The sequence below is a fragment of the Hippoglossus stenolepis genome, chromosome 15 (genome assembly GCF_022539355.2).
Source record: "Hippoglossus stenolepis isolate QCI-W04-F060 chromosome 15, HSTE1.2, whole genome shotgun sequence".
Lineage (NCBI taxonomy): Eukaryota > Metazoa > Chordata > Actinopteri > Pleuronectiformes > Pleuronectidae > Hippoglossus > Hippoglossus stenolepis.
The window spans coordinates 5,333,903-5,352,678 of record NC_061497.1 but is presented as its reverse complement, the minus strand read 5'-3'; the positions used below and the strand labels follow the sequence as shown (position 1 = coordinate 5,352,678).

At 39.9% G+C, this 18,776-nt stretch overlaps 3 protein-coding genes across 6 annotated transcripts; 1 reads left to right on the top strand and 2 right to left on the bottom strand.

Annotated features, from left to right (window-relative positions):
- Positions 1-255: 255 nt before the first annotated feature.
- ftr82 (finTRIM family, member 82) lies at positions 256-5,869 on the top strand. The gene is made up of 7 exons (XM_035178925.2): positions 256-976; positions 2,482-2,577; positions 2,766-2,999; positions 3,858-4,017; positions 4,115-4,171; positions 4,395-4,466; positions 4,569-5,869. The coding sequence occupies exons 1-7, from the start codon at positions 386-388 to the stop codon at positions 5,087-5,089; spliced, it is 1,731 nt and encodes a 576-aa protein (XP_035034816.2). The 5' UTR covers positions 256-385; the 3' UTR covers positions 5,090-5,869.
- A 965-nt stretch (positions 5,870-6,834) lies between these two features.
- On the bottom strand, positions 6,835-8,859 carry atp5l (ATP synthase, H+ transporting, mitochondrial F0 complex, subunit g). Its single transcript, XM_035179581.2, has 3 exons — positions 8,698-8,859; positions 8,154-8,314; positions 6,835-7,030 (listed from the first exon to the last, which is right to left on the bottom strand). The coding sequence occupies exons 1-3, from the start codon at positions 8,747-8,749 to the stop codon at positions 6,932-6,934; spliced, it is 312 nt and encodes a 103-aa protein (XP_035035472.1). The 5' UTR covers positions 8,750-8,859; the 3' UTR covers positions 6,835-6,931.
- A 1,232-nt stretch (positions 8,860-10,091) lies between these two features.
- On the bottom strand, positions 10,092-16,640 carry pdzd3b (PDZ domain containing 3b). 4 transcript variants are annotated; one of them, XM_035178801.2, is made up of 12 exons: positions 16,567-16,615; positions 15,488-15,505; positions 15,096-15,123; positions 14,827-14,891; positions 14,529-14,740; positions 14,225-14,429; positions 13,984-14,120; positions 12,953-13,157; positions 12,665-12,861; positions 11,477-11,665; positions 11,137-11,349; positions 10,092-11,040 (listed from the first exon to the last, which is right to left on the bottom strand). In XM_035178801.2, exons 1-12 carry the CDS (start codon positions 16,598-16,600, stop codon positions 11,011-11,013), a joined length of 1,533 nt encoding a protein of 510 aa, XP_035034692.2. In that variant the 5' UTR covers positions 16,601-16,615; the 3' UTR covers positions 10,092-11,010. The 4 variants fall into 4 exon arrangements, with proteins under 4 accessions (XP_035034692.2, XP_035034693.2, XP_035034691.2 ...); XM_035178802.2 differs by having other exon boundaries at positions 10,092-11,037; XM_035178800.2 differs by having other exon boundaries at positions 10,092-11,349; positions 16,567-16,640.
- Between the last annotated feature and the right edge of the window lie 2,136 nt (positions 16,641-18,776).

Genomic DNA, 18,776 nt, shown 5'->3' with positions numbered 1-18,776 from the left:
CGTTTTTTCTTGCACACTAGTTGTCACTTCTTTTGCCTTTCACACTTCATTCATTCGCTTTCTTTCAGTCTGTTTTCTTTCTCTCTCTCTCTCCTCTCCTGTCTGCCTGCCCTCTTTCTCGCCCTCTCTCTCTTTCTCCCTCCTTGCTCAACCTGCTTATCTAAACTGGGCAGGGCTCAATATACTCACAGCACAGGGGGAGGGCCTTGTCTGCTTTCAATCAATAACCTCTGGAATTCAGAAATACAAGTAGGTCCTGTCCCTGGCAGGCTGTACCAAACTCTTGAGGGCGGGCTCCCAGGCACAGTCGACGAAACGTCTATCTGCTTCTAGCTTTCTCTCTGTCTGTCTCCACAGGTCTCACTGTGTTTGGAGTCCCATCACAATGGCTGATCCGACGTCTCCAGATTACTTCAGCTGCACCCTGTGTCTGAACCTCCTGAAGGACCCCGTGGCTATCCCATGTGGCCACAGTTTCTGCATGGACTGCATCAGTGGCTACTGGAATGAGGCTGACTACACAGGGATTTACATTTGTCCCCAGTGTAAGATCACATTCACGCAGAGGCCTGTGCTCCGCCCCAACGCCACTCTGAGCATGGTGGCAGAGAAGATCAAAAAGAGCGGCCTGAACCTCAACCTCAACATGTCCCAGGGGAATATCTACGCCGGGCCGAACGACGTCCCCTGCGACTTCTGCACTGGGAAGAAGTTAAAGGCTGTGAAGTCCTGTCTGAACTGTCTGGCGTCCTACTGCGAGAAGCACCTGAAGCCTCACTATGAATCAGCCACGTTCAAAAGGCACAAGCTGGTGGAGGTGCTGGGGAACTTGGACAGGAAGATCTGCCCGCAGCACCAGAAGTCCCTGGAGCTCTTCTGTCGAACAGACCAGATGTGTATCTGTGCTATCTGCACAGTCAGTGAGCACAAGGGCCATGACATTGTCTCTGCTGAGGCAGAGAGAGGGGAGAAACAGGTAAGAATTCCTCCTGTCTCTGCTGATGTTCTTCATTCAATAGATTAAACACTATCAGGCTCAGTAATAGTCTTGTTAACCTGTTAGAAAAATCACTTTCAATCAGCTTCTCAGAGAGGGACAATGTGGGAAAAGATAAGTAGCTGCATGTGAGATAGTACAAGCTGAAACTGCACCACCAGTGTCATGGGACACTTCAGCTCTCAAAGGCGAGATAACAGAGATAAACTTTCACAAAGAGCCACATAACTGATGAATGAAAAATACTGTTTATAGTCATTGAAGGAACTTGAATCCAAGCAAACATTGTGTTTTGCCCAACTCCTGTCCGTGCTTTACAAACCGTTGCTTGGACTTTGACCCATTTCACCAACACTATCAGCTACCCTGGCAGGCATTCACCGCCAAAACAAATCCAGCTCTCTGATTAGCTGTACTGAGGCCGGGGGGGGGGGTCTTCTAGTTATCGCCTCTGAGAACCGCTTCTCACAGAATGGGGCGTCCCAGCTGTGTGATAGATACACAGAAACTGCAACTGAAACTTCCTGCCGCTGCCCCGGTTCCCACCTGTGGGAGTGGGTCTGGTAATGTCACTGGAATGTCAGGGAGACGTGACCCTCTCCATGCCGCATGATCGAGCGGTCACAGTGCTGTGACCACATTGAAGATCAACATTCAAATGACGTCCCAGCCAGGTTGCCTTGTAAAACACTGTAGGGTAACACTGTCAAGAGATGCTGCAGTGTAAATCTGCATTGGTGGGAACAATTAGGGCTGTTATACATGAGTAATTGAGGAGGAGGTTTTTTTAATGGCAGCCTGGAACATCAGTTGACGGATTTTTAGGGCATGATGCAGTAATAACTCATCCTACTGTTTTCTTTGCAACACGGGAAGTCTGGTTTCTCTCCTCCAAAGATTTACAACGTGAATCTCCCACATCTCACTCCATCTCCCTCTCTCTCTCTCTCTCCCCCTCATGCCCCCACACCCCCCCACCCCCCCCTAGATTCCCCACATTCCTCAAGCTTATCTTGAAGAATGGGTCGGTGGGCTCGAGTAAAAAGCTGAATTAGAAGCCCCTCTATTTGGCGCGTCAGTGCTGTGTGCACCTTGAAACATCTCTTTAAAAAAAAGTCAGGCGGCGGTAGATTCGCATTCCTGACAGAATTCCATTACAGACACCCCCCTCCTCGCTCCCTCCGAGATAAAAGCCGCCTGTATTAAGAAGATTCTTTGAGTAGGGTTTATTCAACATGCCAAAGGGCCTGCCCACATACTCCTTGATGAGAAAGAATGTTTGAACTGGGCCGACAAATATTGGGCTTTTTACCTTGTTTAAGAAAGCGGCGTAACATTCAACTACATATTGTGAATCTGAAGTGATGTAACATTTACAGCGTTGCATAAAAAACTATAAGAAGCAAGTTCAGCTTCCAGCATTGGGAGTGCATGTGAGAAAACAGTGAAATTGATTGTCTGTGTAATGCTCCTTTATTCTGCAGAAACTATTGGGCATCTCCCAAGCAGAGATTAGACAAAAAGGCCAGGAGAGGGAGAAGGAGCTGGAGGAACTGAAGACTGCAGTGGATTCACTGAAGGTGAGGACACCATGTTGATAATTCAGCGTGTCTTTCTGCCAACCAGCTGTATCGGATCATGACAGAAAAGAAAAACATTGCTCTAAGATGTCTACCTTGACTGCACTGCTCATCATGAATCAAACCGTCTGCATCTGACAGGTACTTAACATCTGACAGGTACTTAACATCTTGTGTGTTGTGTCCAGAACTCAGCCCAGAGAGCCATGGTGGAGAGCCAGAAGATGTTTGAGGACATGATCCGCTCCATTGAGAGGATGAGGTCGGAGGTGACCAAGCTGATTGGCATCAACGAGAAGGCCGCTTTCAACCAGGCCGAGGCTTTGATCGAGCGACTGGAACTAGAGATTGATGAGCTGAAGAAAAAGGAGTCGGGGCTCAAGCAGCTGTACAGCACGGAGGACCACATCCACTTCCTGCAGGTAAAACACAGTTTTAAAAGTGAATGGAGCTGGAGATATATCTGTTGGTTGAGTATACTGGCCAATATCAGCTTTCACAAACATATTGGTATCGTCATGTTGGCCGATATGAAAGTTTTTATTTTACAGAATAGTAAATGCAGTAAAGATGTGCATTATTTTATTAATTCAAGTTATACATGGTTGTGTTTATATTTTATTTTTATTTATATTTATTTATAATAAAGTTTATGATTAAACTGTAATATATCAAGCCTCAAAAGCTTCAAAAAGATATATAAGGGCCGATGAATGGGTATAGGAAATGTTTTGCTCCTTTATATAGGTATCAACATTAGATGTCAAATGTCTTTTTCAGTTGGGCTCGACTAACTAAGAACAAATACATCTGGAGTTTTTATGGTGCTATGGTTCACTGATGGTCTCATCCAATAAAGACACAATAATAATTTAATGTGTCATTGTCACAGCTCTACATTTTTATTCTGAGTTAAGGCGATTATGAATGAATTAGTATTATAATTAATGATAATTAGCACATGTAGCTTTTGGCTCATGACTTAACAGGCTCTCAGGCTCTGTTTATGATGAGACCATAAAAACCAACGTCCTTTTGTGACAGATGAATTTGTTAACATGCTAATGAAGAGATATCAGTAGCAGCATTTTTATGTTTTATTCACAATATGGGATTTCGGTGTGTTTAATAAGATTATAACTTTAAAATGTTGAGTTAAAAAAAGAAAAAATCGAATTTCCATGAAGATATTTGAAACCACTTGATCGACGACTTTCCTCTCTATGTATTGATATTTAATGAGATTATTGTTTATGACAACGCCTTCCTCTTCCCATTAGAACTTCAACTACCTCTGCACTCCAACCGATGATGGCTTCATTCCCAAAGTGACAGTAAACCCTGACTTTTCCTTTGGGGCTGTCAGGAAAGCTGTGTCTGAGATCAAGGATCGCCTCGAGGAGTTTGGCAGAGAGGAGCTGCTTAAGATCTCCAAGTCAGGTCTGACCTTACCACCAGAATTATACCACCTGTACATAATGCGTATAAAACACCAACAGCCTCAGTTTGCTGAATATGAATGTGCTATGTCTTGCAGTGAGTGAGGTGCCGGTGTACACTACAGAAAGTCGGACATTGGACAGAAAGAGCAGAGGTGAGCACCAGCACGTCCTATAGCGATATTACACTGAAGGAGGTTAATTATTATCTGTGTTGACAGCGTTGTCACCCTGAAGTCTTCAACACACGCCTCAGAACATTTGCATCATGCATTCCTCTGTTTCAAACACTGCAAAAACAACCACATTAAGATAAGAATTAAAGGCATGTGTGTGGGTGTGTGCAGTTCACATTGACCTTACTCTGAGCTTCTTCAGCTGCAGGCAAAGAAATGGCGGTGAACAACCTTCTTCCTGCAGAGCCCAAGAGCAGAGCAGACTTTGTGAAATGTAAGTTATCTGGTGTATTTTAAGGGAAATGTGTCAATTTAGGTCCAAACACAATTCATTTAGCAAACAAATACAATAACAATGTATTGATACTTCCCCTAGACTTCTGCCAGCTGAAATTAGACTCGAGCACAGCTTACAAGGAGCTGTTCATCTCTGAAAACAGCAGAAAAGTCATCCGCACCAGGGACCTGCAGCCCTATGAAGACATCCCGGAGCGGTTTGACAGCTTTGCCCAGGTGCTGTGCCGGGAGGCCCTGTCTGGTGGACGCTACTACTGGGAGATCGAGTGGAGCGGGGAGTTCTCCATCGGAGTGGCCTACAGGAGCATCAGTCGAAAGGGCAAAGGCTCGTTGTGCCTGCTGGGCTACAACGACAAATCCTGGAGTCTCCTCTGCTCCGACTCGGGCTACTCTGCCTGGCACAACCGGGTGGATAAGTCCATCAACGCCCCCCACTCCCCCAGGATAGGCATGTACCTGGACCACACTGCGGGTGTGCTGGCATTTTACAGCATAAGCAACACCATGACCCTCCTGCACAGGTTTGAGACCACATTTGTTGAGCCCCTCTATCCAGGCTTTGGAGTCGGGACCTCAGTCAAGATCTGCAACATCAAGTGATCGTCAACATTTGAAAATATTTTCCGTTTCTTACACTACACAGCAAAGCTTTTGGAATATATATTATTTTGCAAAGTATTAAAGTTGTACCAAACCTATTTTTTAGAGAAACATCCTTCCAAATGTGTATATATTTTTTAACCCCACATATTACCTTTTGCATTCGGCTGTCAAATCACTGTTTCATGTTAGTTTTCTAAGACCTTACTCAAGTACTACCTAATAAGTACAATATAATATAAAGAAAAGTGTTACTCCATTTAGCATCCGATAAAAACTGTTAATGTTACAAGATATCAGTAAACAGTATATGTCCACAGATAATATATCATACATTATTAGTTTTAGATTTTAGATTTACAATTATAACATAAGGTATGGCATATTGCAAATAAGGATGTAATTATAACTCATCATGACTCTACCCTTGAGATCACCTGAGGAACATTTTCCTATGTGTCATTACTCTGTTGCCCAACGTTATTGCAGAATACATTAAAACACATTGCAGCTTGTATAATGTTCACGTTGCTGCATTCACAGGTATTATGTTTTCAGTACATTCTGAATATTTCAGTGTCATTTCATTGTATTTTGATGTTATCTGTCCATCAGTTGCTGAGTCCCTACAGCTGTTTTTCACTTGAACTAACCCATATTTAAATGTGCATATGTTTACTTATATAATGGCCAACCGGAGTATAACTGTTATCCAGAAAAGACTTGTTTTGTAACAAAATGATTCATTTATAGTTCGAAATAAAGAGCTAAGTGAACGAATCCATTGTTGTGTTCTCAAGATTATTTATCTGTTCTGACATAAGCATACAAAGAGCGGACCAAACAGTGTTATATCTATTTTACCAAATTTAATGTCCTATTGGATAGGAAATGATGGGTCTGATTGATATGAATATATATTAGAGATATGTTTTCATTTATTTGTTTTAAAAAAGGTAAAGAAAGTAAAAAAAAAAAACATCAGCACAAACAGATACAATTTGAAAGTTAAAATGTAACTGGTATGTGAACCATCAATACAACAGCGAGCCACCTGCTCTGAGAGTACCAACCCTAATAGAATATATGAATAGTGGCTCCCTCTGTTGGTTCATTGCTGGAACTGGACTGATATTGAACTACAATGATATATACAAACTTTGTATATTTATGTTTGGGCGTCAAAATTTACAATAAGTGCAAAATTATTTGCAAGAAAAGTTCAAATTCAAGTTAGGAGGAAAATATTGGGTAGTGACCAAGAGTCAAATGAGGACTGACATCACTGTTGGTTATTTAATCTCAGGCCTTTTTCACAGTAGAGATTTGAAGTTATCATAGTAAGAAAAGCAACTTTTACTAATAATATTAATGATGGCTGACTCCTTTGATAGTTGAAAAAGGACACACACCACTAACCCCATGAAACTAATGCAGCAAAATGTAATTCAGTCATTTATTTCCTTATTTACACTCGTCCTATTCCCACGGTTACATGGGACAAATTCCTCTCTGGCAATGTTCTATCCTGCCGGGTAAGAATAATACCTAACACTAATCAAATAAAACAGGGAGCATTCTGGGAGGATAGAGTCCTTCATACCTTAATTATTAGCTGTGTGCCGTCATGAATTAAATACTTGGATGTTATATGAAAACGAAAGTCTGTACTAAACCTGCAGTTAATATATAACCAAAACACAACAATCCATTACACAGAAAAAGCAAGGAGTCAGAAAACACTATACTTTTTTAACAATAGAAATTTGTTTATTAGATCCCGGGATTCTTGAAGGAAGTTGAACATACAACGTTCAAAAGAAAAGCATGACAGTCCACAATTCAGACATCATAACCGATGAGGCCTCCTTTGCCGATGCACTCTCCAATGTAGAACCACATCAACACCTCAGTGACCACCAGTCCGTTCCTCAGAGCATCCTATGAGGAAACAAACAATTTCATTTGATGACTGTTGTGGTAAATCTTCAGATCAATGCTCAACTCATCAGTGAAGAAAGCGTTCAGGAGCCCTTTGACGTCTTATGCTGAAATATTTATTGAAGCTTGGCCAAGGAGAAATTTTGAATTCATCAATAGAACTGTGCAAGATGTCCTCTCATATTCTGAAGTCTGTTTTCCTGCAGTCACACTTTAAACCCCTACAGATCTTTTAATCTATGGGTCTGCTAGTTCCTAAACAATCAGATGTATTTTCTAGTTGTGGAGACAGTATTGCCTGCTTACGCAGTCTCATATCTGTGGTGTCTAGGGAGTGAAGCCTTCGACCTTCGCCAAGCTCTCGCACTTCCCCAAACAGGACAGCCAGCTGCACTATGTCCCAGAGAGAGGACAGGAGACAGTGTCTCCGAATATTCCAGAACAATTAGCTTCTGGAAAAATGTATCAAGTAAAAATGTAATATTTGCCACACATGACAATATTACTGGCACAATCTAAATGTGGATTGATTTCATGGTTTATATTTTGTACAGCATAGACTAACAATAAAAATAATTATACTGATAAATTCACCTCATTGTTTTCAATGGCTTTTTTGTAAAGAATGCAATGATTCAACAACTAGCCAGAGATTTAAAAACATGTCCCTTGATCCAAGATGTTTTTTCTCCTGGCCAAACTGAATATAATACTAACTATGCATGTTAATAATGCTTCACTGTGGTAGAGGAGAAGAGACCTGCAAATAAAACTACAGCGACCTTCTTCATTGCTGATAGAATCAAGATGATTCTCTGTTGATAGAACATCCTCTGAAGTACTGATCTAAAAATAAAAACTCTAAAACCCAGAACATTATAGTACATTGTGTACCCACGTGTGTTTTACTAAATCAAGGACAAATGACTTGAGAACCAGGTCTAAACTTAAGTAGCATATAACATATACAAACTAACTATTGGATATTTGTATTAGTATTTCTGACGATGTGGTATGTCATTACTTAACATATACATTTTAACCAAATCATTGTAGACTGACAGACATCTGACACCTATAAATTGATAAAAACACAACGTCTGTCTGTGAATAACACACATACCCTCATTGTGGTCTGACCGAGACGTCCTGTTTGGAAGCCCTTGATGAGGTTGGTGGCCCCCTCGATGGCCTTGGGGATCTCGGCAGGGGACGGGGGGACAAGTTCAACACGAGCGTAGTGCCAGAAGGTGGCTAGCCGAGGTTTGGAATAGGTGACAGCGGCTAGAAGGAGAGGAGAAACACAGGGATCACTGCACGCCTCCGGTCTGCAGCCATACTCGCACTGCAGTTAGCTTCGAGCTGCAAGGCTCCCTACACGCTCATTGCTAGCATTAGCTAAATGGCTAACGTGTTCAATGTGTGTAAACAGTATAAACATCCCTGCTAGCTAGCTACAGAACAATCTAGTCAGATAACACTTGAGTTCAGTTGTTAATGTTTCTGCTCCTGACAGCATTAGCTCGCGTGACGTCCACTTCATTGAGTTGATAGCTAGGTCACGGCCTCGCTACGTCTTGTCAATAAATATCACACCAATACGTCTTAGTTCCTCATTCTATACAACACATTGTATTTGTATATAATTACACAGTACAGAGACTTACCGCCGAGCATCGTAGGGACTTTAGCCACCAGCTTTTGCACTGCCTGCGCCATGTTGAAGTGTTGGTCGATGCTAACCGCTTCCCCGGTTCCTGCTAGCAGAACGAATGTCACCTCCAGTACAAGGACCCCCTGACGACAGCTGACCGCACAAGTGCCTGAACACAAACAGCCAAGGGACAAGCTTCCTGTAGAGTTGTAGTGTACAAATATGTCAAATGTTATGTTTACACGACGCACAGCATTTTCAGAATTTCAATATAATTTCATCCTCACTTCAACTTTACTTTTTCAGTGACACAACTCAGTTGATAAGTAAGTTTTGTTTATGCACAGACTACATTTTAGTCATATATGCTCAGCAGAGGGTGCAGTGAAGCAGACATATTTATATGAATATTAATCAGAGAAATTTGGATGAAAGCACATTTTCTGTGGGCATTTGACACAGTCAACCACAGTATATTAGAGACCAACTGGAAAACTGACTTTTCGGCACAGAATCTTTAAAGGACAGGGATTATTTTGTGTCTATAGGTAAGTCCACATCTAAATATACAAATATGATGTAGAATTCCTCAAGGCTTTATTTTGGGGGCACTTCCGTTTAACATCTACATGCTTCCACTCAGATAATGGAAAACATCAAAATATGTTACTGACATACAAATTTACACAACCATACCACCAGGGGACCATAAAACATGTTAATCTTTTTTATTTATTTTTAAATGCTTATTTTTTATTTTGCCTTTTATATTTGATGTGCTATACAAATAAACTTGCCTTGCGATTTATTTGTCCTGACTCTGAACTTATTCTTTGGACTTTGCCTCTTTAATTAAGAGTGTTTTCATGTTGATTATGGACCCCATTTTTTATTTGATCTATTCCTGTGTTTTTCCTTATGTTTGGATTTGTGTTCTTGAGTTTTCAGTCTCCTGTTTTACTTTGTAGTTTTGCTCCTTGTGTGTTTCCCACTTTACTTCCTGTCTTTGTCATGTTTCCTGCCCCTGCGATCGTCTGCACCTGTTCCTCATGTGTTTCACCTGTGGCCAATAACCCCTGTCTCTCTCTCTCTGTGTGTGTGTGTGTGTGTGTGTGTGTGTGTGTGTGTGTGTGTGTGTGTGTGTGTGTGTGTGTGTGTGAGTGTGCGTGTGTGTGTGTGTGTGTGCGTATAAGTCTCTGTGCTTCCCTTTGTCAGTTCGTTGTCTTTCATGGTCGTCTTACCACCCTGTCGTTTAGCCCTTTTTGAGTTCTGTGTACTTTGGAATACCTTGGTTTTTGGATTTTGCCCCTTTTTTATATAGAACCTTTCCTTATTAAAGGACACTTTCTGTTACAACTTTTGCATTTTGGGTCCTCCTGCTTCCATAAAACATGATATCATAGGAAGCACGATAGACATTTTATTACAATATTAATTCATGTTTAAACATTGTCTATTCACTAAGAGGATTTATGAGAACCATTCTGGGCATACAGCTTTCAAGATCACATAACTGGCAACTGGATAAAAGTACCAACCAGCTCACTTTGCTAAGATTGGAGAAGGTACATGTCCCCCCCAGGGCATGATCATCAGATCCCTCCATCAGATCACAGATGCATTAAATATTCAAAATGTGGTTACATAAAACACAGACATCATCATGCACATTACCACTTTCATTGTTATCTAGAATCTTGTATCATGCATGTTTCAATACATTTTCCACATTTTTGGGAGTTCAACATAGCACTGTGAATATTTAGAAACAGGGAAGACAATAAAAATGTCAACAATAGATAGTTGGGATCAACAATACACATTTAATTTCTTATTTATACATAATAGGTGGTACACATAACACATAACCTTCCTCTCCCATTCACAACAATGCAATCAACACAAAATTGACATAGTCCAGAGCTATAACAAATGTTTTTGCCCATTTATTAGCAATAATTTACATTGCCAGTGTTCATTTTCTAAAGAGTAGTAGTTTTATTATTTTTCCCCAATGTTTTAATGCGTACACACAGCCACTGGTTTCCATTCATCTCAGTGCAATAACAATATTAGTTTATGTTCCTTTAGGCTGTGGAGCATTTTATTTACTCTGCATTTTACCTGACTGACACAATAAGTGGTAGTTGTTGCTAAGACTTAATGTTCATCTTCTTGTTTCTATCGTGAAACCCAGTGATAAGGTCATCTTTGCAAATATAATAATAATTTTAGTTTATGTTTTTCTTCTTCTGTCCAGTTCAGCTTGAAGTCTCCTCGACAGATGTATGGTGAGAATTTCTTCAGAATCATGTGTCGTCAGTGCTCACAAAGATGATAAGTCTTCCTTTTCCTGCTGAGATGCAAATAAGATAATATAGTAAAGATAGTGGTATTTGTAATAGTGATAAATGTGTTAACAGACTTTGTTGTATATAATGTTTTTTTTTACCTCTGCAGTGACATGATTGGCTGGTGTGTCTGTCTGCCTCATCTTGTTATAACTAGTCTTTTCCATGACTAATAATGAAAGAAAATGCCCTCCATCCCTCACGACTATCATAACATCCTCCAGATATTTCTCCTCCACATTTTGTCCATTCACTTCAATCACCACATCTCCCTCGATAAGTCCTGCACTCTGCCCCAAGCCACCGATAGCCACCTACAGGAGAAAAAGATAATCATCAAAAACATTTGACAAAATACATAATATATCAAACTGCTCTATACTTTTCCTTTGTGCCTCAGCAACAAGGTTATTTTGACTGGTACAATATTTCATCACCCACCTGGCTGATGAAGGTCCCTGGTCTCTGTAGGACACAACCCAGATTAAAGCCAAACCCCAAAGGGCCTTTTCGGAGAGAACAGAGTCTGGGCTTGCACAAGCCTTCTATTTCCTTCTGTGATGCTTCCCCGCTCTCCTTTTCTTTCTCAGCACCATCATCTTCACAGAAGAGAAGAGGGGACAGACCCAACTGTAGACGAAATAGAGAAAAGAAACACCAATCCTGGATGAGAATTCAGTTTAGATATTTCGTTATATTTAGATATGGCTTCCAATTTTCTGTTTATTTAGCCTCTGTTCTCTCTTGTATGATATGAATGCATAATAATTGTTTGGATTGGCTTGGACCAAGTTAGGATGAATATTATACTGTGATGCCCAGCTGACACTCACAAGTATCAGTAAAAGTCTATTAACACTCATTATGGGGCCTATACATTTTATTACCTCCGCCAAGAAGGTAATGTGTTCACCCCTGTCCGTTTGTTTGACGTAAGCGAGATAACACAAAAACTACTGGACGGAATACCCCGAGCTTTGGAGGAAGTATGGGTTAGGGGAGATCTCATTACATTTTGGTGCGGATCTGGTTCAGCGGGCAGATCCATTTTCTTTAACATTGCTAGATAGTATGGTTTTCAACAAATGATTTTCCTCATGAAAAAATCTCTCATGTTTAGGGAACTATTATTTAATCAGCATTTGCAATATAGTGCACATCCAAATAAAACTCTAGTGAATTTAAGTGTGGTTTCATAAGGGGACGCCTTGATGGAGGTATGCACCCAAATTCAAGTTTCAAGTTTTATTGTCTTATGCAAGTTAACACAAGGTCAACGGCACAATGAAAAGTATTCTGATCGGATATTCTGTTCTGGTGTATATTTGTAGTAATATGCACAGGGTGTGTGTTTGTCCATCCAGATGAAATGTGTTGGTTGATTTGGACATAATGGCTCAAGTTTATTGTCATGGGTAAATTGTAAATGCATTAGTATTTCAAAGCCCTTTATCTTGTAGCCTAAAGTTGTTCTTAAATTTATTAGCTCCATCATAGTTCACTACATTTCAGAGTATGTTTTAATTGACTCCCCTTTTATCTGAGTACATCACAAGTATAGTTTTGCAGTACTCTTTCTTCTAAATATATTGTTTAGTAAAGGACATGCAGTTGGTCAGCAATGCCGACCTTGGTGTAAAACTCCAGCCCCTGTGACGTGATGGTGGTGAGGGAAACCTGCTGTCCACTCTGGATCACTCTGTCCACGACCTCTTCATGATTCAGCGTCTCCATAGACTCGGCATTGATCTCCAGCAGCAGCTCTCCGTCCTGCATACCTGCCGTCTCTGCTGGACTGTATCTGTCCATCTCTCGCAGAACATGAGCTGTTGTTCAAAAAGACCATGAAATATATTAAAGAAGCCTCAATGCTAAGAATGTTTTGTGATTAAGCTTTGCGCTCTTTTAGTCTCTTACACATGCGTCCTGATGGCGCCCTCTCCAGCCGAAGGAGGAAGCCGTAGCCCTCAGGCCCTGAGACCAGGAGGAGTTTCCTGGCTCTATGAGGCAGGTTATGTGGAACAGCCATGGTGGGTAGGATGGGCATCCTCCGCCGCATGTAGCTCTTCTCACTCTCGCTGTCAATCACCAGGATGGTGATGTGATTGCCACATTTTTTCATCTACAGAAAAACATTATTACTATTAGACAGGACTGGATATACAGTACATCTTGTTGTATTGAGGCTCTACAAACATCCCTAGCACATCTGTAACATGACTATAGCACTTACTTCTACTCACTTCTCCTACACTTTGTTTTATTTAACATATTTAGAACTGAGTACTCACTTCAAGTGTTAGTGTTGTCCCTAAGTCACTTTGGATAAAAGCATCCACCAAATTAATGATTGTAATGTTATTTCCTCTCTCATATAAAATGAGTCACTAAGGTACATAATCCAGTAACCAGAACTGGGTTTAGGTATCATTCACCTTTTAAATGAAATTAGTTGCTATCTGTCTTACAACTGCAGTCTTACCTTGGTTATTTTAAATCTTTGTTTTCTGATGTTTTCATGATTCTTTTTTTATTGTATTAATTAAGTCCTAGAATAACACTTTTTGTAGTAATTCAGTAAAAGAGCAGTGTGGCTTTCATTTTAAACATCTGATTCAAGGTTCAAATATTTAAACTCCTTTTTATTTTTCGTGAGAAATAGCAAAACCTATAACACGATAATAACATACCTGACAAAAAAACAACTCAGGCAATTTATCTATTGATTTATTAATTTTATTTGTTTATGAATTTTTTCTTTCATCAACTTATTAAGTTCTTGGGCCTGTTGATAAGGTTGTGATAACATATCGGCCTGATTTGGGTTGTTTAGTGTAATTTTGGTGTTGTGCTAGTTTTGATGTTTGTTGTTTTGGTTTGTTCTTTGGTGACTTATGTTACTTCTACATTCATAATATATATATATATTACAAAAAGACTTTGACTACCATCCTGTTGAGTGCAGAGTGTGTGAGGTCGCACACTGTCCCTCCATTCATCCACACCAGACGATCTCCCTTACACACTCCGGCCTTTTCAGCTGCACCTCCGGACACCAGGCTCACTGAGAAGTGACCTTTCTCTCCTGCAGTGCAGAAACAAGAGGAGCAGCTGAATAACACTGTTTGAACTCCAACGTAAAGGCTCTGTTAGACATCTGATTTCTGTGATTAGCACAAAAAGCGTTACCTTCCACGGGTAAGAAGCTGATGCCCAGACCTGAGGCAGGGTCCCTGGTGATGTGGCAGAGTCTGGGGGGTTTACAGCCCTCGTCCTTGTGTGCTCTGGCCAGACTTCTGAGATCTTGACCTTGTGACACAGCCTGCTCATACTCCTCCCCATTCAACACTAGTAAACACAACTGGTGTCCACTTAGCTTTATCTTCCTGGACACCTTATTCATACAAAGGGAAACACAGCAGATCCAGTAAGAATGCTATGAATCCTTTTGAGAAGTTTCTTTCCTTTTAATAACATCAGAATCTCATCTTACTTCAGTGTGAGGAACATCGTCAACATAGCAGTTGTTGACTTCCAGAAGTCTGTCTCCATCTTGCAGGCCACTGCACCCCGACACTCCCCCTACCACCAAATTTCGGATGATGTGACCCTGGCGCCCCCTCTCCACTCGCAAATTAAAGCCATAGGACTCCCCCTCCTCACGTTTGAGAACACACAGACGTGGGCTGGGTTTCGACACAGAGTCTTAGCAGGAAGAGACAAAAATGTACTTTCATACTGAGAAGACATTTGGATACACTGAAGACTGTAAGAAAGGTTGCATTAGATACCTGCATCATCTGTGAATACCATCACTGGGTTGTCTATTCCCTCTTTAGGATTAAATGTAAATGTCCTAACAAAAAAAGGAAAGAAATGGGAAGAGATAAGTGATAATTAACCTTCAGTCACTACAGGCTATCAATTGCATCAATTCCAATTACATTGCAATGTTCCTGCATATTAATTGCACAACCTTGGTATTATGACACTTTCATAATGATGGTGTTTTGAAATGCATGAACATTGGTTGAAAGAACGAAACGAAAAGCAGACTTACTCTGTCAACCCTATGATTTCCACCAAACCTTAAAAAACAAGAATCAAACGAAGTGAATGGCTTTAGCAGCACAATTCCACACTCACACATTTCAATTCATATCATATATATATCATCTGTGATACTGTTTCTATTATAATTTTCAATCTGCATTGGTACCAAACACTACAGATCATTTTATACACCAACCATACATAATCACTAACATACAAAACACATTATAGTTCATGAATTTGAACTTACAGCTCTATGAGTATCTGCGTAGTTCTCTCTTCTAAACTGTGAGGTATCAGCCTAACTGTAAGATAGCTGTCTGAGCCTTGGATAACATATCTGCTGACTATATGACAATTATGAGCATCATAAAACAGGGTTAGACTTTATGTAATTACCTTTAGTCTTTGGCCTCTCTATCGGGGGTGGGGGGGGAATTCAAGCACATTAAAAAAAACTTAAAGTTGCGAATGTGAAAATGAAAATATGGCAGATACAGAATCAAAATTTGTTTGTCAAGACAGGATATTAACCAGAGGGTTGGTAGTTTGATCCCAGTCTCCTCCGTTCCGATTGCCAAAGTGTCCTTTAGCAAGATACTGGACCCCATATTGCCCCTGATGCCTGCACATATAGCTGCACTCACTCTATGAATGTGTGTGTGAATGTCAAAACTGTAGAGAGCTTTGATTGGTCATCAAGACTAGAAAAGTTCTATACAAATACAGACCATATGATCCATTGATGCCATTATGAACACAGTGCAATTGTTTGTTTGGGAAATAACCTACTGTCACTTCATGTGTTTAAAAAATGTCAATTTTGATAAATGTTATTTTACTTTCATACATTTTTAAGCATAAATCCAAGTTGTCTCACCAAACTTTTAAAAGGTCACTAAATAAACCTTCACTGTCCTCTCACACTGCTTATCTGTGTGCTTCGTCACATAGAGTGACACAGAGTCCTTGCTCCTTTGATACAGTATCAAAACAAACCACCAGCTCACAAAGCTACAACAGCACACTTCCAGCTCTCACATTACATCTCCTCTCCTCAACAGCCTATACCACAGGCACTTTGCTGTGGCTAATGGATCACTGTTTGCCTTTCCACCGTAAAACCCTCTTTTTAATGTTCTAGGACGCAGCGGTCCTCCAGATCTACACAAAGACAAACAACTGAATGCTCAACTGGGTCTGTGGATGATCACAATTTAAAAATGTCACATTTCACTCGCATTCTTTAAATTAACATTTGGGAACACTTTCCAAACCATTAGTTGAAATTGTGCAACTGCAAAAAGTAGAAAAGTGAAGTGATCGACCTCTACTCTGTATTTTATATATGTATATAAAACATATATTTAAAAATAGAAATATAATCAAATGTACATTAAAGACAACATGAACGAAACAGCTCATATAGTTGAAAAAACAAATGGATGGACAAATTGCAAAAGGTTTGAATCCAGTACCTGCACTCGATCCCATGTTGTGTCTCTTTCCCATCAGGGCAGCAGTCAAACAAACAGTGGGATGCAAGCTTGGACGTCCCTGAAGCCCAAACATTTATTCTGACCAGAGAGAGAGAGAGAGAGAGAGAGAGAGAGAGAGAGAGAGAGAGAGAGAGACTCCTCCCCAGGAGGGGGAGCTCCTAGTTTAATGTTTAATCTGTTGTGAAAGTTTCAGCGCACCATTCGCTGTGTAGGGCCTTAGTTGCTTATGTCAAAAACAGAGAACTAGTTGTTCAGGATTGTGCATTAGCATAAGAATTTGCTTATGTTTTTCACCTCTCATCCCTGAGGCTTCTTCAGCTCTAACTGACTCATGGGAGGTTTCAGGTATTTCATCTTTGTGGGTCTTTATCTATGTTGACAGACATTCTGTTAAACAGGCAAGTCGTTGAAACCCCCACCACCATGTCAAACAACTTTATTTACAAACCTTTCTGTTAACAGACATTGTAGCTATGTGCTTGACACAGAACATAATCAGCTAAAGTGGCAGTAAACAGACACGTAGATAATCAACTATTAGATAGAAGAATAAAACAAACAATTTGATATTACATAAATATAAAGAAGATAAAAGTTCACTGAAAATGTCATCGTCAATTAGAACAATATTGATACTTTTTTAGTGTCTATAAGCTGTAGAGTCTTGATACATAGATAGATATAGAGTATAAAGTACTTTAATGATCACAAACTTCAGGAATTTTGTGAACAATAAAGTACATCTATATAGATAGATAGATAGATATCTTCTTTAAATTCCCATAGAAATCCTGTGAAATTGGGGTAACTGTTTGCCATTCAGCATTAATGTATGTGAAATTTACCACACTGAATCAGAATAAGTTTTATTACAAATGAAGTCAAAGTTATAATTTTCCTTTTTTAAATGTTCAATAACATTTTACGGTCAAACTTAACACTAAGAATTACACAACATATAATCCTTCAATCAAGTTCAAAAAATTATTGAATGGATAAACAATGTATAAATAATTAGTGTGTCAAAGATTTTGCTTATCATTGCAAGATTTACATTTGTTTTCAATATCTAAAAATGTGGAGATATTGATGAGTTGTATAAATATGTGCACTTCTTTAATCTTATTGGTGATACATCCATGATACATCACTTATATCCCTTATCATCAGGAGTGGTTCTATTCTCAGTACTTGCTTCATACTTACTTATAAAGATGACTTTTCATTAGCCACTGTAGATAAACCATTAGGAAAACCTTTTCATCACATAATTAAATTATCTGCTTCTTACAGGAAATGATTTAACACGAAGGAAACGTTTATAGCTAAACAATAACAAGATCATTCTCTACTGCTCTGTCTCAATAAACAACTTTAATCCTGTTAATCAGGAGCAGTTATGACAATCTGTGCTTGTGTGTATATATATACTGTATCTCTGCCTGTTCCCATGAGAATCACATCCAAAAGTGTCTGTCGGTGTCAAGGCTAAATATTGGAGAGAAGTTGCAAAAACAGACCAACAGAAAATTGAACAGCAGTGATTCCCAGTTCAGCTGCTGGTGAGTCAGAAAGGAAGGTGATAATCACAATGACTGGACTCTCTTATCTGGGTTCACAAACACATGGCACACACAGCACAGGAGAGCCAGCTCCTCAGGTCAGGACTCAGAAGTCCACCTTCATATAAAGGGACCAGGGACATTTATTTGAAGACAACAATGTCCACATTTTGGCCAGGGAAGACAGATGGTTTGAAAGAGTGAAAGAAGCCATCTATGTCAAACAAGAGAAACCATCTCTGAACTTCCAATGAAACCAACAGCATGTTGGGTCCAGCCTCTCAGGTAACCTCAACTACTCCTAACAACCCTACAAGTTAGATACCTGGGACTCCCAGCGTCCAGTTAGAACTGAAGAAGCCTCTTGGATTAGAGGTGAAACGTCTTCAAGAATCTCAACCAAGTCCAGTTGACCTGTTTTTAGCACTTGTATTCATTTTTAAAAAAGTGCACAAGTGAAGTTGTACTAACATCTGCTGGTGGCTGCTAACACCTGCTAACATCTACTGGTAGTTGGTAACTTAAATTGTGCAGAAGACCTTCAAACATACAAGGGATATTCAACTTCTTGTCCTATATTCTAAAATATGATTGATGGCTCTGAGGTGTTGTTCAGAAACATTTTAA